This window comes from Bombus pascuorum, chromosome 1 (genome assembly GCF_905332965.1).
Source record: "Bombus pascuorum chromosome 1, iyBomPasc1.1, whole genome shotgun sequence".
Lineage (NCBI taxonomy): Eukaryota > Metazoa > Arthropoda > Insecta > Hymenoptera > Apidae > Bombus > Bombus pascuorum.
In genome coordinates, this window is record NC_083488.1 from 4,150,883 (window position 1) to 4,177,619 (window position 26,737).

Sequence of the window (26,737 nt, forward strand, 5' to 3'; positions counted from 1 at the left end):
TATTGGTAAAATTTGGAATCAATTCGAAATTATACATAGAAGTTACAAGACATATACAGCAAACATGAACTTGATAAAAAATATTAATATAAAGTATGAATTGTTGTATGAAGTTGTCTTGAATATACATAATAAACAATTCCAGAAAGCTTTACCGATATAATCATAATAATTGAGTCTTATTATGGTACTAATGAAATTTCAAAATATTCCGTAAAATACATATAATACATTGATAAAAGGCTCCTGTGTATGTTCAAATATATTCAAAATTAATTCGAACAATGCGTTTTATCGTTTACATATGTGCGCACGTAACATGTTTCTACGTTTTGACAAATATTCATTCGTTTCAGCGCGGAAGTATTAATTACGCTAGAAAGCTGTACAGGTGTAGACAATTTTGTAGGAGTTATAAAATTTTGCAATCCAACGATTTCCTCCCTGCGTTTCATAACGAAGAACAGTTATTTTCCTTCGCTTTTTGTATAATTGCCAGACAATTTCTGGAGCGTAACACGAATCGCATACCGGAATTCAACCGAAGATGGAATTCAGCGCTAAATCGAACGGGAATATCAAAATACCAAATATAGTTACTGGATGATAAGATACGAGAGTACCCTGCATTTTAGTTGTTGCATGATTCAGTTCAAGAAACTCGTGATCAGTGAACTAGTATGTTAATTCTTTCAGAATGCTTTTAAGATTCATATAATCGATAGAAACAAGCCTCTATATCAGAACCTAGTTCGTGATGCCTATATATAATCATTTATTTTACTTGTCATATTTATCTGCATATAATTATTTAAATCTTCGAACTAAATTTTCAAATTTAGTTTAGTTTACATTAAATCATAACGAACGATAGAATAACATAACATATATATTACATCATATGTATTATCAGAATAGTCTATCATATGTTACGATAGAATCATGTATTATAATTTTCAAATTCTCGTTATGACCGTTTATGAAGCTTCGATTATCAATGATTGTGTCATTTACATGAACGTTACGCAATTAATCATCAGAAACGGATTTGTTCCGTTTTGATATTAAAATCGAGCATGAAACGAGTTCCCAGCAAAGGGCGAAAGGGAAAGGTTCCAGGAGTTACGGGACTACTACGTGAGGCACGATTCGCGATCGCTTAATTCCTTTAAATTGCATGGAATTGAGGGGAATAATTTTCTCCATTCTTGGCACCGACCAATTGTACGGGAGGAAGAACGGCGACCATCGTGGACGACGACATGCAACAACGCACCCCAGGGTCACGCACACCATGTGCACGAATAAAAGAAGACAGTTAGAGGACCCAGAGAAGGGAGACTATAGGACGAAGGGGAACAGAAAGCGAAAGGGATGGAGAGTGCGAGGAGGACGAACGAAAAGGGAGCGATGAAGTAAAAACATAAAACAAAGAAGTTGAAGAAACTAGAGAGGGCAGAAACGGAGAGAAAGTTGAAAAGAGAACGAGTATATAGCTGTTCGAGCACTTGAGAAAACTGATAATACTAACCACCGTATTAATACTTATATAGTAAAAATAGTTCCATAAAATAAAAATCTATAGATTGCCATTGATTAATTAAATCGGTATTATTAATCATTGATGTTATTAAACCTTTGTTTTTCGAACTGTAGTTCAACTCGACTTTCGACCATCGAATCCTCTGAACGCCGCGATCCCTCTACAAACCAGACCGTGAGAGAACGCACTGAACCGGGAGGAAGCACACGTAAGTGTGTGTGAAGGGACAAGTATAAAAGAGAAGCGAAAATATAAAAGAGAGTAAGTACGACGAAGAGCGTAAGAGACTTATATACGTAGTGACAAGTCCCGTGTATTAACAAGAGATTGCATGAACATGGATGAACCTGTATAAAAAAATATGTAGAAAAAAAAGAAATGACTGGATATCGTTTATGCGAAGCAGTATCGCCTAGTCATTTCAATTGCTATTACGTATTGTTACGTGATAGATGGCAGTCGGATAGGTTTACCTGCAGGAGGAGCGTGGTCGTCGGTCGTTCAATCGATCGACAGGGAAGACATCAAGGCGCCTGCGAAACCATAACCTCCAAGCAAAATCGCATGCACAAATCTCGCGTGACTTGATATATACACACATATATATATATCGAAGTGGAGTTGATTCAACACGCAGCGAAAGTGCAGTCCGGCTGTCTGACGATGTTCATGTTCGTACCGCAGTTTCTGCGTACAGGTTTTGGTTAGGTTAATACTCGCACGGCCAGCAATCCTTTTAAACTTTAGACCCAGGAATTAGTTTGTTACGAGACATTAAGACTTCTAGTTTCCTTAAATATTTTATGAGTAATCACATTCCATTGACAATTTCAAGATAAGATCCGGATTATAAGATAAGACAGATTAATTTATGTAAATGCGTATACATGTGTATGCAGTCGAAATCCGATTAAGTGTATACAAGTGTTAAAACTAAATATTTGAAGAGACTTTCTTTCTTACTGAATTCGTTGATATAAATATTGATCCAAGAATGCAAAGATTTGTCATTAAAGCTAGCAATCAATGGAGATTATAGAGAAATAGAAAACAAAAGTGCATCAATAGCTTAACATAAGCGTAATTGCATAAATAATAATAACTATTAGAAATACAAAGTGAGTCTAAAAAAGACCCAGCGGTGGTCGTGCGAGTATTACAGAAAAATATGATGTGCGTTGGCTTTCACAGGAACAGCCCAACATCGTGACACCGGGTGGGAATTAAAACACCATGTTCGAATCGATTCGACATATCCTCTTCGTCTAATTTCTTTCCAACGAACGTCATTTATCTTCTCGCACGGAGAGATGTGAGCCGTTTATCTCGTCACGCGTTTGCATCTGGTATAAATAAATGCCCAATCAAACAATACTATTAATGACTTTATACTTCAAAACATTACCCAATTTTTTCCAATTTTCTGAAATATTAATGTGATGAATAATTGAAATAAATTACTAATTACATCGGAGATGACCTTCATTACCAATGCCCACTGATAACTTTCATTGGATCCAATGTAAGTTCCATTATAGAATTTCAGAAATTCTTTTTAATACTTCTCATTAAATTAGAATTGACCGACGTTTTCTTGTTCTTAAGTCATCACCGTGGGACTTATGGTCGGTATGACGTTAACCCATGACAATTAATATGCTTCTAAGTAGGAACGCATTACCCCCAATTATCGCTGCTAAGACTTCCATACAGCTTCCTTAAGCGTTTATAAGAAATATAGCGACGATTATTTCCAGTCTACTTTATACTCGTCATCAGCAACGAACTATAAACTATAATAACTGAAAACGTTCTGTTACATTGATTTTATAAAAAGAAATATTTTAACCGTCACTTTCTATGCAAAATAGAAGTAAATTTTAACTTCTTAATAAGATCTGGAATAAGATATTGCTGGTCACGTGACGTGCGCTAGGCATAGTGGGGTTAGGTTTACGCGGCGTCGTTGTAGGTAGTATAATTATTGATACAAAGGGTCAAAATACGACTAGTATTTCAGGAGTGGAATACACGCACCTAGTCGCAGAACAGGCTGTGGCAATCTTCGGCCAAGTGAAGCATATATCAGACGTCTTCATGACGTATGAGGCGTCCAACGATTTGTTTACGAGTCACTCTCCAATCGGAACTCTTTGTTTTCGTGTTGTGTTGAGCGCAGATCGAGGAACTATCCTCAACGTTTGTATATATCAACCGATTAAATTGCGACGAAACGATTATGAACCATAATCTACGGGTTCTCTACAGCAAACGATGAACGAGTATTATTCTAGATAATTCTTCTAGCATACGTATATACAAAAATAGTAATTTAATATTCGAATTAATATGTACAAAACAATCTATAACTCAATGTCCCATTGACATTTCAATGATATTAGTTAGAAAATATTTTAACAGTTATAAACGTAGTGGAAAAGAAATTTTTGAAATTTAACGAACCACGAGATGTCATGATTTCTGGTAGGTCACCATCGCGCGTTGAAAGAATGGAAAAACACGAGGCACAGAAACAGCATGGAAAACATATCAGCAAGCAATAATTATTTTGCGCGATAGATGACCCCGCCGTCATCATGGAGTTATCAATTGTTTTCAAACTGGGCGAGAATACTGATACAGAAGCTCTTTGTTATTTTTTATCGTCTCCGTTGCAACCACCATATGTGCGTCTCGATCAAGACGAATCGCTTCGTAAAGGGTGGTTTCCCTAGCTTTTTCTAAGCATCAGGCATTGACCTCGATGAATGTTGAAGTCCGCGATAACATGTGCCACATTTCTGAAGGGAATTAATTGAAACCAAGATAAAATGAACGGATAACAAATTGACCTTTACGAGAAAACTATCACAATTGTCAATCATACTTTCTTGTATGATACAATATACATATGCTATTTGAGTCATGAAAATCAATACATATAGAAAATATTTACGAATGTATTATAGAAACTTTTTTGAAATTTCAATAAAATATGACTACTAAGATTAAATCGGTAAAGTTCGAAACAAAACAAAATGTACAAAGACAAAGTTGCGAGATACGTATTTACAGAAGAAGCATACGTTTCGCAGAGATCCCAAAATTATTTAAATAGTCAATTATCCAGTATATTAAATTCATAAGAATTTATTAGATTATTAAATTTATATAGATTTAATTAGATTTATTTCTATAAGTGTTCAAATACTTCCGTAAGCACTGACATGATAAATTAAAACCTAATAGCATATATCTAAAGCACAATTTCTAAAAATATGTTCTGTCCTTCATGCCCTTAATGTCAATTTCCATGAGCTCTACTCTGGCTATCAGAGGGACACCCATCAATCCTCATTCCCACAAGTTCCTGCCTAACCATCGATTCCTTCAAATAGATCAATCCTGTCCACAATTGAAACCCTCACGTGGTTCGTCATCTCCCCTCTGCATGCCTTACTGCATTTGTATTCGACTATATAACATGGTATATCGCTAGTAGCGTATACATACTATGCCAGACCAGAAGAGGGGAAGGTTAATTTGCTCCAAGGCACAGCTTGGGCACAGGACTGAAAATAGATCCTTCATCCTAACACCAAATGTGTCTTCACTTTTAAAGGACACAGGAAGCTGGAGAACAAAATTTTTGCTCCCTACTGTTTCCTTTTCTATTTCCGCCATTCCCGCTGCTGTTAAGTACTTCTTCGAATTTGATACAGGATTATTGTTAGTACTGATCCGCAAGTGGTGGCCATCTTTCGACGAGAATATTGATTAGAGTAGTCGTCAGGCAAACAAAAGAATTCCAACATAGTAATTCGATAAGCCACTTCCGTTTCGCTTTACAGTCTTCGGATGTAACGTTTGTTCTTGAATACTTTTTGCTTCTAGATTAGGTAATCTACCTTTTTAGGTTACTTTGGTTTCTAGTCCACAATTCGAATGAGGTTAATTACGTAGTTAGGTCTATTGTAGGTGATAGTCATTTTCGAATACTAAAGACAGGGAGAAAGAATTTGTCACGACCTGAATAGGCCAATTGATTAGAGTAGTCCACCGGGAAACGAAAGATCCGGGTTTGAATTCAGGGGTTCGGTTAATTCGTCGTATACTGTATGTATCATTTCTTCTGTGACTGATGATCTCTACATGTTACAAAATCAGTTTATAATGATGGTTAAAAAAAAAAAGATAAAGTTCAATGTCCTGTTTTTGAGCTAAAAGTTACAATATGCTATATACTTTGGAAGTTTAATTATAAACAGCTGTATATTACATTAATGCTAATATGTTAACATATGGTAGCACGTATTATAAAGAACATCTATTCAATGGAAATATATGTATGCTGACGTTTAATAAGAGAGTGGATTAACAAATTCTATCCGAACAATATGTGTCCAGCTTAAATAGACACCGAATGGACATGGTCCAGCAGCGATAGAAGATTACGAATAAAGGGAAAAGCGGAAATCATGCGCCACCGCGTAAATCATCCGTGAATACGCTGCATCGCGTCCAATTACACGGGACACTTACTTTCCTCTGATCCCGAACATGAGAAATGCACGAGTTAATGTCAAAAATTAATAGTACCATTAAACATTTCCATAATTAAACAAGGACGACTAAATGTTTAAAAGATATTTATTTTAAAGATATCCGAAATAAATTATTTATTTTCTTACTATTATCGGCTACATAACATTAAAGATTACTCGAAGGTTAACTACCAAGAGTAATGTAAATAGATTACTAATTTTTGTATTATTATTGACTATACTTAATATATTTATTTTGAGGTTAATTGTATGGGGAATAACGAAAGTAGTAAATTTAAAAAATGTTTCTATTATTAGAACGTTTATAATCTATTAGAACACCCGGTACATGACTGACCAGATGTAGACACGAAGAATTGAAACGGTAAGAACAGCTGCGGTTCCAAACGCGAGCTGTTATTGTTTTTCTGACTCATGAGTGGCAATAACGGAATGTCAACAGAAGTGTCGCTTCTGTTCAACTGCGAACTATTTTCCGACGTACTTTCAAAGCAACTGTGTTTGACAGCCTTTAAGAAGAACCATTATTTCACAGTATATTACCGATCAGTAATATCTATAGTAGACAGTAAAGAGTTACATGTTATGCGAAATACAAATCCCCCTACAAGTTAAGAAATTATTGACAGAAGAAGAAAGACATGAATTCGAAAGATAGGAAAGGTGGAAATGACATAACCTATTGTTCGGCGGAAGCTTTAAATTGAAATTGTAACGTACAATTTTTAATTTATTTTTGACAATAAGTAATGATTTTTGCCGACAATATTTTTAAAAAATACAAACGGATCAATGTCGTAGAAAATAATTTATATCCGACTGAAAGAGCATTTGCTGAATCCCGAAGTGCAGTCTGAAGAGTGGGGTTCAGCTGTAATAGGGGTAGGGGGTTCATGGTGTTCCATGAATTTTGTGCGCATGCATCCATAATCCGTGTGCATTGCGTCTGTACGTGTTTGTGCGTTTGTGTGTGTGTGGGAGGGGATGTAGAAAATACGGGTGTGGTTCGATCAATACGAACATCCCATGGATCCATCGGTGCGTGTCTCACACAGGTATACGTTTGTTTGAGGTGATTCACCTCAAATTGTGACTGTCTCTAAAAGTTATTTCAGTATAAAATCCTACCTTTAACTCCTTATCATTACGTAAAATATATATCTTCGAGAGTTAACAAATCATTAAGATAAAGTTACAATGCTCAGTACCTGCTATACTCAAATATTGATAATAGTAATAATATTGACAGAAGTCAATTTTTCTAATAGCTATTGTAGCTATCATATATTGTATTGTGATTAATGGAGGAAGGTAATAAATTTTGAGGTTAAGAGATCATAAAGTGTTCGAAACCTATATATTATGATTATGATCCTATTTATTACATTCTAGAAATTATCAACAACTTTATTATTACAAAGGAAGAAATGTAACGAACAGATGTTCAACAGAGTTATTTTTAAACCTAACCTATAGGACGTGTTTGTATGAGTCTCGCGCAGAAAAATCATCAGTAAAACCCGACGGAAATGAGGCTTGCACGGAGAAGAGATTACGGTATATCGACTGTTGAATGGTATCCGTTCAGTTTCCCATAGCCCCGATATTAAGACCTCGTTAATGTGATAAAGCCGGTTAGTCAGATATAATGGCGCCTTTCATTAAGCACGTTGAAAGGTTGCTTGGTAAAGTTGGTGTACAAATACCGAATATACATATATTCCTATCGTGTAATCTAATATACGTTTTGTCTTGTGTATTGTGAGACATAAAGTGAGTTATGCCCGCGACTAATTTCGAGGTTTCGTTTGAACAGCAAAATTAAGTCTTCTTATAAGTCTTATAGGTACTTAAACGTATTAAGGCGAGTACACATTGGTATAACTTTCTTTCACTATTATATATATATATATATATATCATAATATGTATATATACATAAAATTTATAAAAGTTTTCTGTACTTAAACATTTGAGGGCTTCATCTTACTAAGTCAACCTAACATTCTAACATTTCTCAATTAACAAAAATTGTATATGTTTAATCTTATCATTAAACGCATACTATCCTAATTCCATTTTTCTTCTTTTTATTATGCTTAATTGTTCAACAACGTAATTGCGTAAGAGCGAAAGGGGATTAATTTTCCAATAAATCTAAAATACTTTTCAAGCGAGTAATTGCGATAGCAATAGGAGAAATTGTGGTAAAGGAAACACGCTGTCACAGACCCGGAATTAGGAAGGTCGAGTAGCGTTTACTCAACTGGTATTCAAATATTAGATCGACAAATATTGGGTATACTGCTGCTTATTCGTGTAAAAAGCGTACTCCGACCCACAATTTCAGGTCATTGTAATTTATCATACACAAAAGTCTCCGTGTAGGTACACTTTATGAAAGAAAATTTACATTTATTAAAGTGTATGTATTAACCATAATATTAATTACGCAAACTATATATATACAATATCACGTAGAAAAAGAAATCTAAAATCAAAGAGTAGAATTAGAAAACAATTTGTGATTTCAAGAAAACTTGTCATAATTGATTTAACATTGATTACAAAATTTTTATTCTATGAATAACATAAGAAAAAAAAAAAAAAATAAGAATGTTGTCCCTATGGATCGTCTGGATATCGGTGAAAATATTTTTTGAAAAAGAAAACGCGATTTCGAGAATCGGTTACCCTGGAACGAGTCCAGCAACGATTCACGAGTTCTCTCGTAACGAACTTTAAACAATAGGTTTATACACGGGGAAACTACACGCTCTAATCTGCTTATTGTAATCCACTCGTGAGAGCGAGCAAGCGCAATTTCAAACTGATTTACCAGGCGCGCTAGCTACGGATCGATTTCTTCCGCGAAGGTTTGTTAGGATCAACGCTTCGTGTGAATATTAATTAGATGACGAAACCGTAGAAGTTTCCCATTTTCCGAGATATGTTGAAATATTGGAAGTTATCCCTATCATTTACCTTTCAAGCAAAGTTATATCATACAGACTGTTAATAATGATATAACGACTAAAGTATTTGAAATTCTAATGAAAACAATATACTGTCATTTTTTATTGAATTTTCTTTATCGAAAATCCAGAAAATAGAAGACAAAGTAAAATATGTATCGACAAAACGTCTATATCATTCCCATTTCATCGTGTGAAACGGTTATGAGCATATGTGCAGTGCAACCGAGGATCACAGAGATTGCTGTCTGAATCACACGCTTCACTTGTGACACACAACTTGGGCCGGAACACGATAGGTAATGTAGGTATGCGCACGCACGGTCACACCGTGGAAAATTGCATCTTAGAAAAGCACGCGGATGAATTATCGTGTTATACTAATTCACTGTCCGACGATGCTTTACGCATGCAGAGTATACACCTCCAGAAACGTGGTTCATCACCGTGTTAACATTTTCAACCGGAAAATAGCACGGATGAAAGCGAGAAAAAATTTCATGCGGAACGATACCAGTTTGTATACCTCGCGTACTGCTCTAATGAAATTTACGACGTTATTTGCTATTCGTGTTTCCGCGCATAATGCAAACGTACTAGGATATTTCCTTTATGTATGTGCTTGTAAGTTTGCTCCCCTCTCTCTCCCCCTCTGCTTTTCTTTTTTGTGATTATGAGAGCATGTTTGATGGAGTTTCAGAGAAAGCAACGATTGTAGGCGTGGAAATGCGTTCAGGTCGAATTGTAGCAAGTAGATTACGCGTGTTTATGCGTTTATAGTAAATTTAAATATGTAAAATTGTGTAAGTTATACGTAATATGTAAAATTATATGAAGTATTTAAGATACCGATTATAATACCTAGAATTTAGAAGATAAAACAAATCCTTATATGGATTCCATATAGAAAAGAGGGAAAGACTCGAAACGTTAAAAATCCGTGCGTGTAAATAAAATTTATCTTATCGCTGATTCAACTGATTCGCTAGAACTTTCGCTAGCATAATCGAGCGCAATACCGGCCCACGATTGGTAAAATTCGTTTTTATCGCGATTTACAACGGAGAGAAACTTGGTGTACTTAGAAAGCGCAGTGGAATAAAAAACGTAGAAAACTGATCAACACAACAACCGACAAAAGTTTCTTTCACGTCGTTATCGATTCTTCGAAATGCTAGCTTAAGGAATGTTTTAGACTAGCTTTAGGTGAAACTATTTGGGTAGTAAAACTTTTGAAAGATAAAAGCAAGAAATCTATAATCTTAATTGGCTATAAATTAAAAAAATTATGAAATAGAACAATTACTAGACTTAAAATGGCGCTATATATGTTATTAGGAGTATACTCTACATAATACCGTGAAATTTGTATAAATCCGATGAACTGTCAATTCCCCGCCTTTATAGCGGTGACTCATGTGTGCAAGCGATCCCCGTACCATTATTTCTCATAGTTTTATTCCCCTTTATCTGTTGACAATCTTACGTGTCCAATTTACAGAAAGAACGGTCGTAAAATTTATCGAGTCTACTTCTTAGAATCTCTTCCAAATTGACCTCTTTCATGATTCTACGCGTTTTTCTTTGAAGCATGTAACCTTAATTTATCAAATTTTCCGTTTTTAATGTAATTGAAAGAAATAAAAAGAATAGAAAAAATGAAACTGTTCATTTTCTCTGGAGAAGGGTACCCTGTCTAATTTTTACCCTTCCCGCATCTAATGAACCACTCGTAAATTATTTCATGTATATTATTAAAAATGAAATATCGCAACTCTATATAACATAAATCGTTTTCTATGTGCTTTCAGAATTTTGTTGCTAAAAATAAAAGAACAGATAATTATGAAACAAAGAATATAATTTATAATATTATAGATAGAGCATCATCCAAATATAGATAATAACAACACTCGTGACTATATTTACATATAGTTGAAATTTATTAACGAATAGACTGTTGATAATGAGAGTGAATCACCAACACTGATAATCTAGCCCGTAAATAATTTTTTCTACGTTACATTTACTTTTATATTATTTTTATTATTCCTAATAAATACTCGTTGTGCTGCAACAAATACGCATTTCAATTCCTCTCGTTGGTTGCCAGCTAACGATCATTGGCGCTTGCGGAGATGGGAAATTTTCAAATGAGAGCTGAATTGTCCGGAGTCTCAATCACTAATGTCTACGCGTCAGAGACGAGACGTTTCTCTATGCAGGCATGCCAACCTGATGACCAACGCTTGGAACGCTTTGAATTTTCATCCCCTTTCAAATTACTTTAGTGTACTCAATTTTTCTAGACAATTTCTAACGCTCGTTAAAACACAAAACTTTTACCAAATCGCTGCATATGTGAATAATAACTCTCCTTATAGTCAGCATCGCATAAATGAAAATTTGTTTCATACTGAAAATTTGTTCAGTTTCCGTTGTGTTTTATTCTAACCTCTAATCAAAAACATTTATTACCTTAGAAAGTGAAATTATCGTTACATATATATTTATATTATATAGTATTATAAGTTCTCGTATTACTTCCTCCAAAAGGAGTATCCATTTGCTCATTAAGAAACAATCAAGAGTACTTTCGATAATACTCATTGACAAACATTTTTTAAAGACAATCGAATTACCTAGAGTGGCCCGGATTTCTCTCCCAGCGATTTCAAGCGAGGCACTCTTCTCTGGGCGCGTCGCGCGCATACGCAGGGGTGCCAGCAGCAGCGTGTAACGAATGTCTGTAGTCGTGCAGACAAATTCATTCGAGCAAGCATTGGCAGCGTGATATCTTTCTATGGGGGCTATTTTCTCATCAATCCCAATCGCTTTTATGAAACGTGACTCACGCGTGAAAAGGTCCGCACGCCTTTGGCGAATCCGATTCTCCCCCTATATTCGCTATCCTTCTCTACTACTCTCTCTTTCTGTTACATATGTACATACTATGGTCACTTCGAGAAGAGAAAAAAAAACAGGCTTCTCGAGCTAAAGCTATCTGCAAATAGGAAAAGGAGTCGTATATACTCAGGACTGTTTTTTTCATGGTCAAGAATTCTGGTTACCTAACCTTCGCTATTTAGTGAACAGTGAGTTTCAGGCGTTAGCAGCCCCAATATCATTATTCCCGTTACCATGGTGCAGAAGCGGATGCGACTTTGTATTGGAGAAACACATAATGTCGAATAAAAGAACGACGAAATTAAGAAAAGTAAATTTTTCAGAAAATCCGTTTGTAAAGTATTTATTACTCGATTGTTCAGCAAAGAAAAATATTGTTATCGGGTGTTATCAGAATTTCCCTATTGACAGAGCAGCAATCTTATGAATATCGACAAGTGGCAATAACATTAACGTTTGAATTATTTAAGCAAACTTGTTTCGAGTGGACTGTTAATATTATAAGCTCTTTTGCGAGAAATAAGCTTTATAGACTAAGAATAGAGCTTTATGTAAACTACAATATGTAATAATAAATCAAAGAAAGCAAAGAAAGTAGGATTCGATATATTGAACAGATCTTTTGCATCTCCATAACGCCATCATCGATTAGAGTACTGCGCAAGTGGCCGTGCGAATTTTACGAACATATAACGCTTTCTAAAAGACGAAGTTTCGCGAACGAACTCGGTGTTTTATATAGTTGCACGAAAGAAAGGAAAATATGAAAATATGAAGAATTTTTAGAGAATTTTCGATGTGAAACATTTTTGTCTTTTCATAATCGTAAAAAATTTGAAATACCTTACAGCGTACATCGTAAGGTACGGGAGATAGCGCTGGTTTATCGCTTGCAAATTAGTTGTAATATCCGCACGCCATTTGTAACGCTACGGTGACACGAATACGATCGCGGAGAATGAAAAAAGAGTTAAAAATGTAAGTAACGAAGAACGTGAAATTTATTAGAAAAAAGTAATAGGGTATTAAAAGTGGTCAAAATCTTGGATTTTTGCAATTGTAATTCACTTATGTGAATAATATCGGTTAGAAGAGTGATACAGATAAGAAAAATACATATTTTAGGGAATTGATTTGAAACACAAAATTATCAATTATTCAACTATTTAGCGAAAGAAAAATCTGTTTTCTTTTACAGTTAAGTCAATATTCTTTAGATTTTGAAAATCTCTAATAAAATATACATAATTACAAAATAATTAAAAACAATCCTGCTTCGAATTATAATATTGTTCTTATTAAATAGTATTTTATTGAATATTTTAATAAATAACTTACTTTCACAATAATTATTCTTGTAAATATTTCAAAATTGATGATTTCTGTAGCATTATCAATTCTCTAGAACAAAGCAATACTATGTACCACATACTGTATAAACGCCATGCAGGAACTAAATATTCCCGAATATCCCTTGTATGTCGTAGTTAAGTACATGCATTAATGGCATGGTTACCTATCTAATAATCCTTTTTCCCACGTCCGAATTAATGGATCGTACATAGAGCTATCAGACGCGGTTTTCCAAAGGCTGGCTACTTCCGATGTAATACATAGCCATAACCTTAATAACATTTTAATTTTATTCGATTCATTTTCGTATGTACGTATATTTATACTAAAATGTGTGCACACTTACATACGAACATGTACATAGCAACACGATCGAACTTCTCAATGTGAAATGTAAAGATAGATGGACAGGACAAAACTGTACCCCCGGATACTCAACAAAGTTGCAGTTAAACGACTTATCAAACTCCGCTTCGCGTATTGCGCACGCATACACGGACATTAAACACATGGATATGTATTCTATAAATGTAACTGCCTGTTTAGCTTACAGACTGCACCGTGTTCTGACGACTGACGAATGTTGTTAATATTTTTCGTCACGACCACAGTGCATAATTTTCTATGACGCAAAACTTTCAACACAACGGTTCATTAGATGCAGGTATGTTGTTTTCTCGAAAAAGTAGCATCGATATTCTTCTTCTATATGAAAATTTTGAGAAAGTAGTGATTTCTTTATACCGTATTGGATTTCTTTCGAATTAATTTTATTCTTAATCCGGAAATATTCTTCAATTACTCAATTGTAAAAGCATTCTTTACATTTTTCCTTTTAAAACAGGAAGAATCAGAGACAGCATATCTTCAATAGAAAAATAGAAAGAAATAATTTTAGAAGTGAATTATATTTTGAAAAAATGTTTATTAAAAAATTCAAATATTATTTAATTTTTCATTTACATATAATAAATTATAAATAATATATCGTATAAAATATTAAACAAAATTCAACTAATATCGGAATAAGGAATAAATCTTGTTTAGAAATTGATTGTATATTAAACTGACCTTGTACCGAGAGATACTTAGGACATAATTTTAAACTAAACGAGTGGAACATGTACGCATGCGAAACCATTAAATGTTTTTATTAAAATTCCTTCGCATCCGTTATAAAATTACTCATCCGCTTCGTACCGTAGCAATGAAATTCTAATTACCGACGTCTCGGGGAGCAGATACCACGCCTTAAATTTCAAAGATGCAGTGGTATTGTAACGGTCTGTTCGCTAGGAGATCGGAACCTCGACACTATATTTTCTATTTTGTTTTCTTCCCGGCGATTCACCTTGATTGAAACGAATAACAAACTATCGAAACGTAATGCGAGTTGTATCTACATAATATACGTATTATGGATTATAAACTTTAGGTTTACTTGAAAATTTTTCGATAACGAACAATTATTATCAGTCACTGGTATAAAGCTAAAGAAATAAAGGAAAGATATTCTATACGTGTTAATACGGGTCTCTGGTTAGTAGAACCAACCATATTTAGCGGCCTTTAACTGCTTTATATTCAAACAGGATAAGAGACGCTATCAAAATGTCGCTTGATTCCGTTAACGTCACATTAATCTTAATTAACTTCCTCTACTTTTCATCTGATTTACACGAATTTATTGATAAAATGAAAAAATTGTTAATATGACTATTGATTTTACACCAGAACTATCTACAACTAAAATAAACTTGTATCAAGGGAATAAAAATAAAAAGTATATGAAAAAATACAAGGAAGAAATCAAACCTCTTTGCTATATACTTTATAAGAAATCATTTAAGCGATGCAAAAAATCTACTGCTATAAATCTACCAAACTTCTATGAAGAATTATGAATTATTAAATTTTAGTCAGATTAGAACTTTTAGTATTAACTGACGCGTTATTCGTATTTTATTGCATATTTTATATAGTAGTACTACATTAACCAATCAAGATTCTGCTTTGTTAGCTAACCGTCATTATGTCTACCATTTCTTGCAACTGATTTTTTGGAGTAACCCTTTTGTATTACGTATGTAGAATAGACAAATATATCGAGTGTTCTTTCTGGTGAATTTCCAAGAAATATATTCTCAATATATCCAATAATGGACCAGATAGTGTCAACTATGGTCACTTAGAGAAGCACTACTGTACGGATCATTAAACTGTTCGACCAATTGACTATTAAACTATTCGATCAATTGGTAGTAAATAAACTGTGGTTTTTTATGCGTTTATAGGAAATTTGAGAACGCAAATTTGCAAAGAATGTACGTAATATGAAAAATATATAAAATAAAAATATCCAAAGCTTAGTGCTCTTTATAAATAAAACAATGACCCGCTAACGTTCTATCTTTTTAACGATATTCTCAAAAATATGAATTTCCATAGAAATCCGCATTCTAGTACTATATATAGATGATATGAAAATACGTGCATACAGATTAGAATAAAACTTACCATGCTTTGACTCGGATGAGGACCTCTCCCTCGGCGAGGGTGGGCTCGGGCTTCCTCAAAGCCTTGACACTTTTCAATCCGCCGAAACCATTCAGTACAATAGCCCGCATGTCCTTCGGCTCTGGCGTGGATTTCTCCTCGCCGTTCTCCTTCGGTTTATTATCACCGTCGCCATTCTCTTCGACTTTCTTTTCTTCTTCTTTGCTTTCCTTTGGCTCTTCTTTCTCTTGCTTAGACGGCGTCGCTTCCTGAGGTGGCTTTTCACCCTCGGCGCTCGGGCTTGTCTCGTTCTTGTCCTCTGCCATCTTTCCTCTCGATTTCTTTCGCTCTACTCAAAAACGTAGCCTATCGCTCCTTTTTCTCGCTAGAAGCGCGTAACTTCTTTTTCAATAGAACGACCACGAAGGGTTCTTTTGCCTTTGTATTAATAATTAATGAAAAACGGACAGGAGCAAGAAAGAAGGAAAATGCCTCAATGAGTCCTCTCTCTCTCTCTCTGTATCCCTACCGCGTTAATCAAGACCGCTAGCACGTTTGCACCCGACGAGAGCCAACGTTGTTCTGCGCAATTTTCCGCCACAGTGGCAGGGAACGTTTGGTGCCGGCTACGCCGGCCGGTGACGCGCGCGGTGTTGCCGTTGCTTAGCAACCGCGCGCCCCTTACAACCAACCAATCAGAATATAGCTGCGCGTCCCACCGTTCACCGCTACGTTAAACTACATTGCGCATAGTATGACAGGTGCCGCGAGTCGTGGAACATTGGTGTTCGCGATTAAAAAGTAGTTCCCCTCCTCTGGGTAAATTTGCATTAACCCACGCATCTTCGACTACGATTTTCGAATCGATCGATTCAATGCTTGTCATGCATCCTTTTTAACATGTTAGCTGCCATGGTGGTTATCGATAGACTAAGGATGCTTATGAAAATCCAAATTTTTATGAATACAACTAAAAAAATGGTATTTAGATAGAGATTTGTTACACGTCATAATACATGTTTTATGGAATATTTTATATACGTTATATGCATTTTGTGCATTTTTGCATCTTCAAGTTTCCCATGAATGTATAAAAATTCGTATTCTAGTTATCGATGAGCCATGTTACTAAATTTTTTGGAGTCATTAAAATAAAATAAATTTTCTGGACTAGCAAATTGTCAACAATGTGAATAACTCAAATAACATTGACAGAAGAAAGTGCGCAAATGCGACATAATATTTTTCAAAAATTATATCTTATGGTATGGTATATTTCAATTTATTGTGACACCAACAGGGCAAAACATATATAATTCGCGTGGCAGTCAACGCTCAGTGATAAATGATAAATGGATGATAATAAGTTGGCAAGATAAAGAACCATATTAAATAAACGATCTTTGACGATAAAATCGAATAAATGTTTTTATCTTCTAAGCGAACTTCCTCGTTTTGTATTAACTATGTATTGTACTCGAATCCTGTTTTACAAAACAACATGATATCATTTATCATAATCTAACAATGACTAATGTTTGATTATGAGACTCTACATCTATCATAGATTATTATAATATAATGTTGCATGCGAACAGAAGAAAAAATACGAACAAATTCGTGTTCTCATTGATCATGGTATCGAGGTCATTACCGAGAAATATCGTATATTATGTCTGATTATAATGTATGACCAATCGATAGTAATTATTATTTCCTCTAATTGATTGCTTTTTTTTATACTGTTCGTAATAAAATTATGAATAACTTACTCTGTACGAGATCGATGATTAATATTAGTAGATGTATAAACGTAGATATAACATGAAGATGGCTAAAATGAATAAAATCAATTATCTGCATAATTGAGCTATATCGTTAAAAATGGAATTATGCGAATTAAATATTTCAATTAATTATTCCAATAACGGATTCAGGATTAAACGAACGCTTCTCGAATAGAAAATGCGATTGAAACGTTAGACAGAGAGAGAGAGAGAGAGAGAGAGAGAGAGAGAGAGAGAGTTACGCGTGGAAATTAATTCGATACTACAGAAAGGCATAAAGTTTGAGGGGTACGCCTTTGTATCGTGAATCACTAACGCAGATACGTCGAAGAAAAGTGGTTTCTTTCACGTTGATAGTTAATTGCATCGTCAAAGAACAATGGAGAATGAGCGATGCATATATATTCACGATATTTGAAAACAAGCTTCGAATTGTATTCGTGAATTATCGATTAGTTTGAAGCATATGCTATTGTCCCACAAAAATGAAGTATAAAGATACATTTTTACCATAAACATAAAAACAATAAAAATGAAATTAAGTTTTTACTTTATTATTTGCCATTACAATAGATTAGAATTAACATTTAAAAAGCATGAAAAGTAAGAGTTATTATATAATTGTGTAGAAAATTTTTATTCAGGAAATAAAAACTGTCTTTACTTGAACAAAAGATGAATTATCTATTATGATTTTAAAGATAAATTACCTATAGATTAGAGTTGACAATTTATTCAGGATTAATGAAATGGCAATTCAATGCAATGTGCAGTCTTAGGCATGGAAATTATTATTCGTTTCATTCGAGATTCTCCTTTCTGACTGGCAGACAAGAAAGTAGTGCCAGCAGACGACGCCCGAATTGTACTTGTATCCTTGCGCCACGTACACTATGCATTACATCGAATATGGATATAGGTACAATTATTTTTCTTTGAATACGTTTGTCGAAATGTAAATACTTGTTACCTTTTTCATGTCCTTTATATATTTCTTTTACTATATCTAATGAAATGAAAACAATATGATCTACACTTTTAAATGGGTGGGGATATTATACGAGAGTATTTCATTTTTTTCCTTCACTAACCAATCTCCTATGTTTACATATCATCAAGAAACTTACATTACTGTACCTAAAATGAAATTATATTTTGAATACTGTATATACATCAATTGAAAAAAATATTTATAATGGTCTACAGTTCAGTTAACAAAGTTATCGATCTCTAGCTCTGGTGGTATTGAACGTGTTTTACAGTTCCCTTCATTTTCCATTGTCATTTATGACTTTCTTATTGTATATTATCAGTTGTATCGTTCGTTATACATATACATATGTATCTCTTTTTTTAATTATTATTTTTTATCACTTAACTTTGTTAATCCAGTTTTAATATATTTTTATAGATACTACTCCTAATAGAAGTGCAGGTATAAAACTATAAGGCAATGTATCAGCTATCGTATAAGTCTGAATTCCCGAAACAATAGGACCGAGTAATGAGAATTGTGCATGGGTGCAATGAGGATGTGCTGATTGGGATGAATAGCTCATATTGTCGGGAGAGCCAAAAGCACCCAGGAGCCTGTGTATAGAAGCTCTCTGATCATTATAAAATGCCTTGTCTGGTATTCTTCATTGTACTATGCTTACACTTTGTTGCGTGTTACAAAGATAAAGTATTAGTTTCATTTACTTTATAAGACTATAAAGACCAGTATTAATCATGCGGATAATTTAATTATTCAAAAATTGAAAATATTTTAAATTATTAAATAGAAACAAAAATAAGATCTTAGCCATTAATTTTGTGTAATCGATGTTATCGATGTTATCGATGTTATCGATGTTAACCTGTTTGTTCTCTTATCAATGTACAAAACACCTATTTTTATACTTTTTCCAACAATGAACGACAGTCTTTTTTATCTTTAATCGCTGACTTTCACGAATCGATATATTTTATCGTTTCCGATATATTTTATTCTCTTTAAGTTTCGCATTAATTTATATGCCAGAATTTAAATATAAAACGATATATGTTAAAAAGAAACTGTAAGTAATATAGATATAATATTATCTAATAAGAATTATTATAAAATTGAATTATCGTTCATATCAAATCGCCATGAACTTCTCTAACTTGCAAGATAACGAATAATATAAACTACGCTAGAATAACATGAATGTTAGTAAACAAACAATCAGTTTCCTTCTTCCTTTAAAAAAATCTAAAATATTCATAATATACAATATATGCATCTACATGTTAATGTTGGTTATCGTGAAAGTTTTTAGGTTAAATTACATTCGTTAGATGCAACACTTTGTTTATTATCGTAATAGAACTTTCAGAAACTAATGTGCTGATAATAAAGTAATTATTGCGTAGTTTGAAAAATATATATGTACATATAACAATAAACGATAAAACTTGTATTTTGTATTTCATGAAAGAAGGAACTCCACAAATTCTTCAGCACATCAACACATATGTACATCAGCTGATTCTCCCACCCTTTCGCTCTTCAACAGACAGTATACTCGAATCGACACAGACTAGATAATAGAATTGGCTACGTCGACGCACTGTTTTTCTAACATTGTCTACAAAGAAATCATCGTATTCGAACAACGACAGCACCGTAAAAGCTAATGGCAAATCATGAAATTGTCAGATCGAAAAGGTACGAATCAAACAATTTTAAATATCTCCTCCTTCATGACTGTCAATCACATTATTATTTTTTTCTTAATTCAAACTGACTGATTTTTCCATGTGTTTTGGTGACATCAAACACGCAGCGTCGTTCAGAATTTATTATATTTTCATTATCACGATTGCATCATCTTTCGTGTTCAAGACTTAAGTTAAAAAGTTTCGACGCGCGTTTCAATGTTGGCAATAGAAATTATCGTTGTAATTAATAGATTTATATTATAGATAACCGCACACATAGAAGTATTTTGAAACATTACATAGATGTATAGAAAGAAAAACGAATATGGAAGTCAAAGAATTAACTATATTATGTTGGGTTGCATTTCAAGGTCACGCGCCAAACAATTTTAGCACGAAGAATCATAACCAAAGAAATATGTAGTTAATCCGATTTCAAGTTATATTTTACGTACAAGCACGTAGGTAATTTATTTCGTAATTTACGCATTACAAGTCTTCGAAATTGAAACTACACAGATCTCACGTTTAACATGCTTGTTAGGATTTATTATATAACATGAGGCAATTTTTCAAGTTCAGTGTCATATTAATTGTAACGTGACATTTGTAAAACTACATTGTAACAGTATCGAAAAAAACAAAAACAATGATACGTGATCAATGGTATGTACCATGTAAAAATTATGTTAAATTAAAAAATCCTTTTTGTTATTATTCTATTTTTAATAATTAATATTATTCTTATATAAAAAATACTGTTATAAAAATGTAATTTTATAAATATGTAATGCATGATATAATGTAAAATTTGTGAAAGGTTTAGTGAAGTTTATTGTTTATTTATGAAAAACATTTTTTATTCATGAATAATAAATCTTTTTTCATTCACTAGCTGGTTTTGGGAATGGTTTAGCTGGTCTGGCTCATCTTCAGCTATGTTACGTTCTGTTGAGAAAAAAATTCTTTCTTGTAAGTTACTTAAATTATTTATTTCTCATTTAATGTTTATATGGTAAAGTACATTTATAACTTAACAGGATAATTTCAAATAGGGTAATGATTATTTGATTTAACAATTACTGTATTTTGACAATGTAGGTTTGAAAACTGCATATCGAGGATGGTATGTGGACATTGGACCAGTTGTAGGAACATCAGATAAAATATGGACCATTTCCTTAAATGAAGAATCACCAAACACACCAATTGTTCTGTTGCATGGTTTAGGGGCAGGTGTAGCATTATGGTGTTTAAATCTTGATGCTTTGGCTTCACAGAGACCAGTGTATGCCATTGATATATTAGGTAAAAATAGAAGGAAATTATAGATTTCTTAAAAATCTTATTACATGTAATAAATATAAATCTTCAATTTTATCCAATTATTTTTCAAAGTAAGCTGTTCAGAGATATATTTTGTTCTTGAATGCGGTAGCTATCATGCATGATTCATAAATGACTAAGATTGAACTTTGGAATTATATATAATTTATGAAACAAATGATGTTGCGTATTTTTCAAACAGTGACAGTTGATATCACTGTATTTACCTATAAGATCATATAATCACAAATTAATATTAAATTGATTTGTTGATCTATAATGTATTATGTAATTATGTTTTTGTGTATTTGATGTTTTATGTAAAACGTTTAATTCTTGTTATCCAGGTTTTGGTAGAAGTAGTCGTCCTGTTTTTAGTAATGAAGCACAAGTAGCTGAGAGTCAACTAGTTCGTTCCATAGAGGAATGGCGCAGGGAGATGCAGTTAGAGAAATTTGTGCTGTTAGGTCATTCAATGGGTGGTTTCCTTGCAGCATCATATAGTATGCAATATCCTGAAAGAATAAAACATCTGATTCTTGCCGATCCTTGGGGATTCCCTGAAAGACCTGTAGAACGAATTTCCAGAGCTCCTATGTGGGTAAAAGTTATAGCATATATAATGGAACCATTAAACCCACTATGGCCAGTGAGAGTAGCTGGTCCATTTGGTTAGTTCTTATTCTATCATATTTTCACTATTGAAAAATTTTGTACTATTGGTATATATAGTAGTATACAATATATACTCAAGTTTATATAAAATATGTAGTATTTCATAGTATATAAAATGTTATTTCTTTTAGGGCAGTGGTTAATTGAAAAAACAAGGCCAGATATAGTAAAAAAATTTGCACCTGTATTAAAGGAAGACACTGCTGTGATTTCACAGTATTTGCATCAATGTAATGCCCAAACACCATCGTAAGTATTTAAAATCTTTAAATATAGAATAAAAATTTTTGAATTTACACAGATTTTGAAGTCTTACGTTATTAACTTCACTGAACGAATTTTTCATATATGAGTTTTTAAATATAAAATGTAAAAGTTAAATTTTCACATGTCCAATGAAAAGTGGTGAGAGTGCATTTCATGCAATGATGCAACATTTTGGTTGGGCCAAAAATCCTATTGTTAGGAGAATGGATAAGTTAAGTCCAGATATTCCCATAACTCTATTGTATGGTAGTCGATCTTGGGTTGACAATTCATCTTGGGAAACACTTAAACAAGCTAGAACATTGTCGTACATTAATGTTCAGGTAAGAACATAAAGAAGAAAATATAAAGATCTAGAAAGAATTTCGAGAAAGAATTATGAATTTTAAGTTATTTCAATGGTATATTTTGATTGATTATAGGCCATAACAGGAGCAGGACATCATGTTTATGCTGATAAAAGTGAAATTTTCAATAAATATGTATTAGAAGCATGCAATCTAAGTGATTCGATACCCCATTTAACAGTATCAGATATTCGTTCAAACATTAAAAATATAAATGAACAACAAATTTCACTTATTTTAACTAACGAGGAAGTTGACTCTAAAATCGTTCCGGAACAGGAATTGAACACGCCACAAACGCGATCTAGTTGAAATTTAGTATAAAATTTTATTGTTAAATCATATTCTATTGACGTTAATATCCATTCGAACGAATTACATGATTTATGTGATTTAGATTAGGTATACATGTACTGCAGTATACCAAACAAGAATCACGTGTTGATTAATATTATTACACAATTTAATTTCTAATTTATGTTTTACTTTGTTAATTTTATAATTTATAATTTCTTGAATTGTTTCAAGGACGACAGTACTCAATTCTTAGTTTAAGTTTATTATCCCACCACCTACGTTTTCGAAAACTAATTGAATGTTAGAGTATTGGATTTTTGTACAAATTTCAATTTCTTGCCATGATTATAGATATAATAAAATAAATAATATATATTGAAAGAGGGAATAACAGTACATGTACGGAATTATTTAAATACTTGAGATTAATCACAAATAAAACATATAATAAATCATCGGAATCAAATCGAGTCAATGGGATCAATAATTTGAACGAATATTGCAAACATGTCATGTTATGGGTCTTACAGAGGGAAGTTGAATTGTACATTATGCACAAATGTAACATAAAATAAAATGACCTGTGGGAAAATAAATATCATTAACATTAGTTTATTAATGTTTGTACAAAACAAATTTGCTATACTAACTATTTATATGCTATCAATTCCCTATTGTTTATCATGTCCTTACTGTTTTTTGTAATAATCAATATTTTCACCATAATTGTCAAAATCATCATAATTGTTTTCTGTGAAATCATCATAATCATTTCCAAGGTCATCATCATCACTTTGTTCTTCAGAATCATCAATAGATTTATCTACTTGATATTTCTTCATTTTCTTTCTCTGTTCTTTTCGTTTTTTACATAAAAATTGCTTAAACTCATTCTGTTGTTCCATATTAGTTACAACATTTGGGATATTTTTTATATCTGATGTAGAATATGAATTCGAGGATGGCATGTTTTCTATTTGTTTTATCGTAAATTTGTTTGATTTATTTAATGAGGCTTTTATCTGCAAAAAAGAAAAATATTCTTAAATATTATATTAATAATCATAGCTATTATATATATGTACATAATATACCTGAGACATAATTCGGAAATGATCTAAACCAAATATATCATGTCTCATTACTGGTAAAGTAATACTAAGGTTATCATGTTCAACATTCTCAACATTTTGATTAACATCAGTAGTTCCAGAAGCAGTAATGGTCTGTTGTATAGCATCTGGATATGGACTAGATACATGATCTTCCCCAAAGTCCATAATCTTCAATTTTCGTTCTACTTCCCTCAAAATATTTGTACCTTTACATTTGACAAATTGAATAGGAGGTACAACCCCTATAACACGGAGTTGAGACAATTCATGCCTCAATTGAAAGGCACATTTTTGCAGAAGTTCTTCTACGTCAGTATTCTCAGTATTATTGTCTATCCAAAATACATTGATGAGTTTAAAATCTGCAGTTACTTTAACATGAGAAATCTCTATATTCTTATTTAGAATCTCAGGAACTACATCTCCAGTTGACATTAAATCTGTAATATGCTTCATAAAAACATTATTTAGAACAATCATCCTTCGTACTGTATATATAGAAAGTTTACTTGTTGGAGTTGCACATGTATAAGGATTTATGTCACCATCAATTGACTCCCTGTTTACAAATAAAACACCATTTAATTAAAAGAAGATTAAGAAATAATAAATAAAATCTACATCTGTTTAGAAAATGTAAAGTGTACTACCTTTTTGATTTGTTTTTTTTTATAATTTTATTCATAAATTTTGCTTGTTTCTCTATATTATATTTTGTGCTGTCAGTACAAATGCATCGAAAAATTTGTTTTACTGTTGATATTTCCATATTTTGTATTTTGTTGTAGAAATGTATTTTTCGTGACACAATACGATATTGTATTGAAAACATTGATTTACATATTATTTCACATAAGTAATTTAAATATAGAACAAAAGCTCTCTTTTTATGAAAATAATATAAAATTATTAGATTTATTACAAATTGCTCTTACAACAAACTTAATATATTTACTATGAATATTTTGAGGTTATGTATTTCATTTGTGTATCCTTTAACTGTTAACTAATTCAGTAAAGATAAATTGATATCTTTATTATTTAAATATAACCTACTTTTTAAACATAATTTTATGGCTATGTTTTACTTTAGGGGATACAAAATTATTGCCTTTTTGCTTGCAATGTCATAGTTTTCGATGTTCCAAACTAAAAAATAAGTTTTAAGGCGCTCAATATATAGCTGGTACAAAATTAGGCATATATAAAACCGAGCAACTTTAGCGTGCTTAACAGATTATTTTGATGTCATATTGGCTTTTAATCATGATTCAACCAATGAATGTTATCACGGGCTATGGCAATATTCGTTCGACTAGCATCAGCAATTCGCAATAGCGAACCAAGCGGTTGGTCTACCTTATGCGGGATGTACCGCTTTCTTTAACAACTTATTACTAATAAAAGCATGTACAAGAATGGGATTTAACTATTTTACAGAGAAAACTTCACGAAATATCATAGTAATTTTTTCAAATTTTAAAAAACACGAAATAGAATTTCCAAAATAAAAATTTGTTCATAATTTTTAACAACATAACATAATTTTTAATTATGTGATAATTATTTTTTAATACAATAAAAATTTATTCAGAATGAGCAATCCTTCCCGATTAAAACAAATTCAAATGTACGATCCATTTTCCCAAAGATGGGCAAAGATCACTAAATTCAAAAGCTTGTATTTCTTAAATTTCGAGACGAGTAAAATGATGAGTTAAACCTCTAATTTCACGTGGACTACATCATATCCCATTTGGATATCGAGAGAAAAAAGCGATCGATTTAGCGTAGAATCACCTTTTGTTTTGTATTACTAAGGTTAGAGAAAAGTCATGTAGTCAATCTTCCAATTTTCTAACCTATAAATCTCTGAATATTAATTTGCTTTTACATAATCGAGTTACCTTTAATTGTCATTAATGTTCATTATATTAGATTAAAAATATTGTACATAAAAAGGAAAAATGTAACAATTATTATAGATTTCTTTGTATGTTTAAAAATACTTTTGATATGTAAAATTTTTAATAAAATAATTAAATTGCAGATGTATATTTATAAAAAGTTTAAATGTCTAAAACTACAGAATGTACAATATATGTAAAAATATGTAAAATATTCAAAGCATTTGTTATAATATTTTGAGGATGAAACGCATCTCCATTTAAATTCCATCCCCTTAGTTGTGTTTATAAAGATATGAATTTGCATAAAGATTCACAGTAATATTAGAGCAGATGTAACATATAAAATTTTCGCCTTTTATTTTTCTAATTTACTTTCGAATTACAATACTATGTACACATAAACTATTTAATAATTATTATATGCCAATAAAACTCTTTACAATTTCTTTTTTATCTAAAAGAAGTCATTAGAGGAACTGCCGTATGTGTA

At 32.5% G+C, this 26,737-nt stretch overlaps 3 protein-coding genes and 2 long non-coding RNA genes across 12 annotated transcripts in view; 3 read left to right on the forward strand and 2 right to left on the reverse strand.

The window, feature by feature from the left end:
* The window catches only part of LOC132913267 (synaptic vesicle membrane protein VAT-1 homolog-like), a 31,422-nt gene extending 14,973 nt beyond the window's left edge, over window positions 1–16,449 (reverse strand). Inside the window, exon 1 of the mRNA XM_060971472.1 lies at window positions 15,860–16,449. Within this exon, the coding sequence (XP_060827455.1) occupies window positions 15,860–16,164 (305 nt within the window). The 5' untranslated portion in view covers window positions 16,165–16,449. The remainder of the gene's footprint in view (window positions 1–15,859) is intronic.
* LOC132907396 (uncharacterized) lies at window positions 6,418–8,180 on the forward strand. Its single transcript, XR_009658170.1, has 2 exons — window positions 6,418–7,419; window positions 7,501–8,180. It is a non-coding gene; the product is annotated as an uncharacterized LOC132907396 (long non-coding RNA).
* A 3,658-nt stretch (window positions 16,450–20,107) lies between the features above and the next one.
* On the forward strand, window positions 20,108–23,832 carry LOC132913372 ((Lyso)-N-acylphosphatidylethanolamine lipase). Of its 8 annotated transcripts, none has more exons than XM_060971692.1 (9): window positions 20,108–20,317; window positions 20,575–20,775; window positions 20,855–20,976; window positions 21,206–21,282; window positions 21,412–21,618; window positions 21,984–22,307; window positions 22,443–22,560; window positions 22,715–22,901; window positions 23,001–23,832. In XM_060971692.1, the coding sequence occupies exons 3-9, from the start codon at window positions 20,960–20,962 to the stop codon at window positions 23,235–23,237; spliced, it is 1,167 nt and encodes a 388-aa protein (XP_060827675.1). In that variant the 5' UTR covers window positions 20,108–20,317; window positions 20,575–20,775; window positions 20,855–20,959; the 3' UTR covers window positions 23,238–23,832. The 8 variants fall into 8 exon arrangements, with proteins under 8 accessions (XP_060827675.1, XP_060827659.1, XP_060827669.1 ...); XM_060971676.1 differs by having other exon boundaries at window positions 20,575–20,771; XM_060971686.1 differs by having other exon boundaries at window positions 20,682–20,771.
* On the reverse strand, window positions 21,412–25,450 carry LOC132913416 (uncharacterized). Its single transcript, XM_060971754.1, has 5 exons — window positions 25,293–25,450; window positions 24,988–25,220; window positions 24,317–24,896; window positions 23,873–24,244; window positions 21,412–22,151 (listed from the first exon to the last, which is right to left on the reverse strand). The coding sequence occupies exons 2-4, from the start codon at window positions 25,167–25,169 to the stop codon at window positions 23,912–23,914; spliced, it is 1,095 nt and encodes a 364-aa protein (XP_060827737.1). The 5' UTR covers window positions 25,170–25,220; window positions 25,293–25,450; the 3' UTR covers window positions 21,412–22,151; window positions 23,873–23,911.
* Window positions 25,451–25,517: 67 nt separating this feature from the next.
* LOC132913780 (uncharacterized) lies at window positions 25,518–26,694 on the forward strand. The gene is made up of 2 exons (XR_009659445.1): window positions 25,518–26,158; window positions 26,388–26,694. It is a non-coding gene; the product is annotated as an uncharacterized LOC132913780 (long non-coding RNA).
* Window positions 26,695–26,737: the final 43 nt, after the last annotated feature.

Excerpts from the sequence above, each read along its gene's own strand:
- LOC132913372 (XM_060971666.1), top strand. The coding sequence starts at position 20,286 with ATGGCAAATCATGAAATTGTCAGATCGAAAAG. Across the intron at positions 21,283-21,411 it reads TGAGAAAAAAATTCTTTCTT|GTTTGAAAACTGCATATCGA; the intron begins GTAAGTTACTTA and ends TTGACAATGTAG. Across the intron at positions 22,902-23,000 it reads TGTCGTACATTAATGTTCAG|GCCATAACAGGAGCAGGACA; the intron begins GTAAGAACATAA and ends GATTGATTATAG.
- LOC132913416 (XM_060971754.1), bottom strand. The coding sequence starts at position 25,169 with ATGTTTTCAATACAATATCGTATTGTGTCACGAAAAATACATTTCTAC. Across the intron at positions 24,897-24,987 it reads AAAAAAAACAAATCAAAAAG|GGAGTCAATTGATGGTGACA; the intron begins GTAGTACACTTT and ends ATTTGTAAACAG. Across the intron at positions 24,245-24,316 it reads ATTTCCGAATTATGTCTCAG|ATAAAAGCCTCATTAAATAA; the intron begins GTATATTATGTA and ends TCTTTTTTGCAG.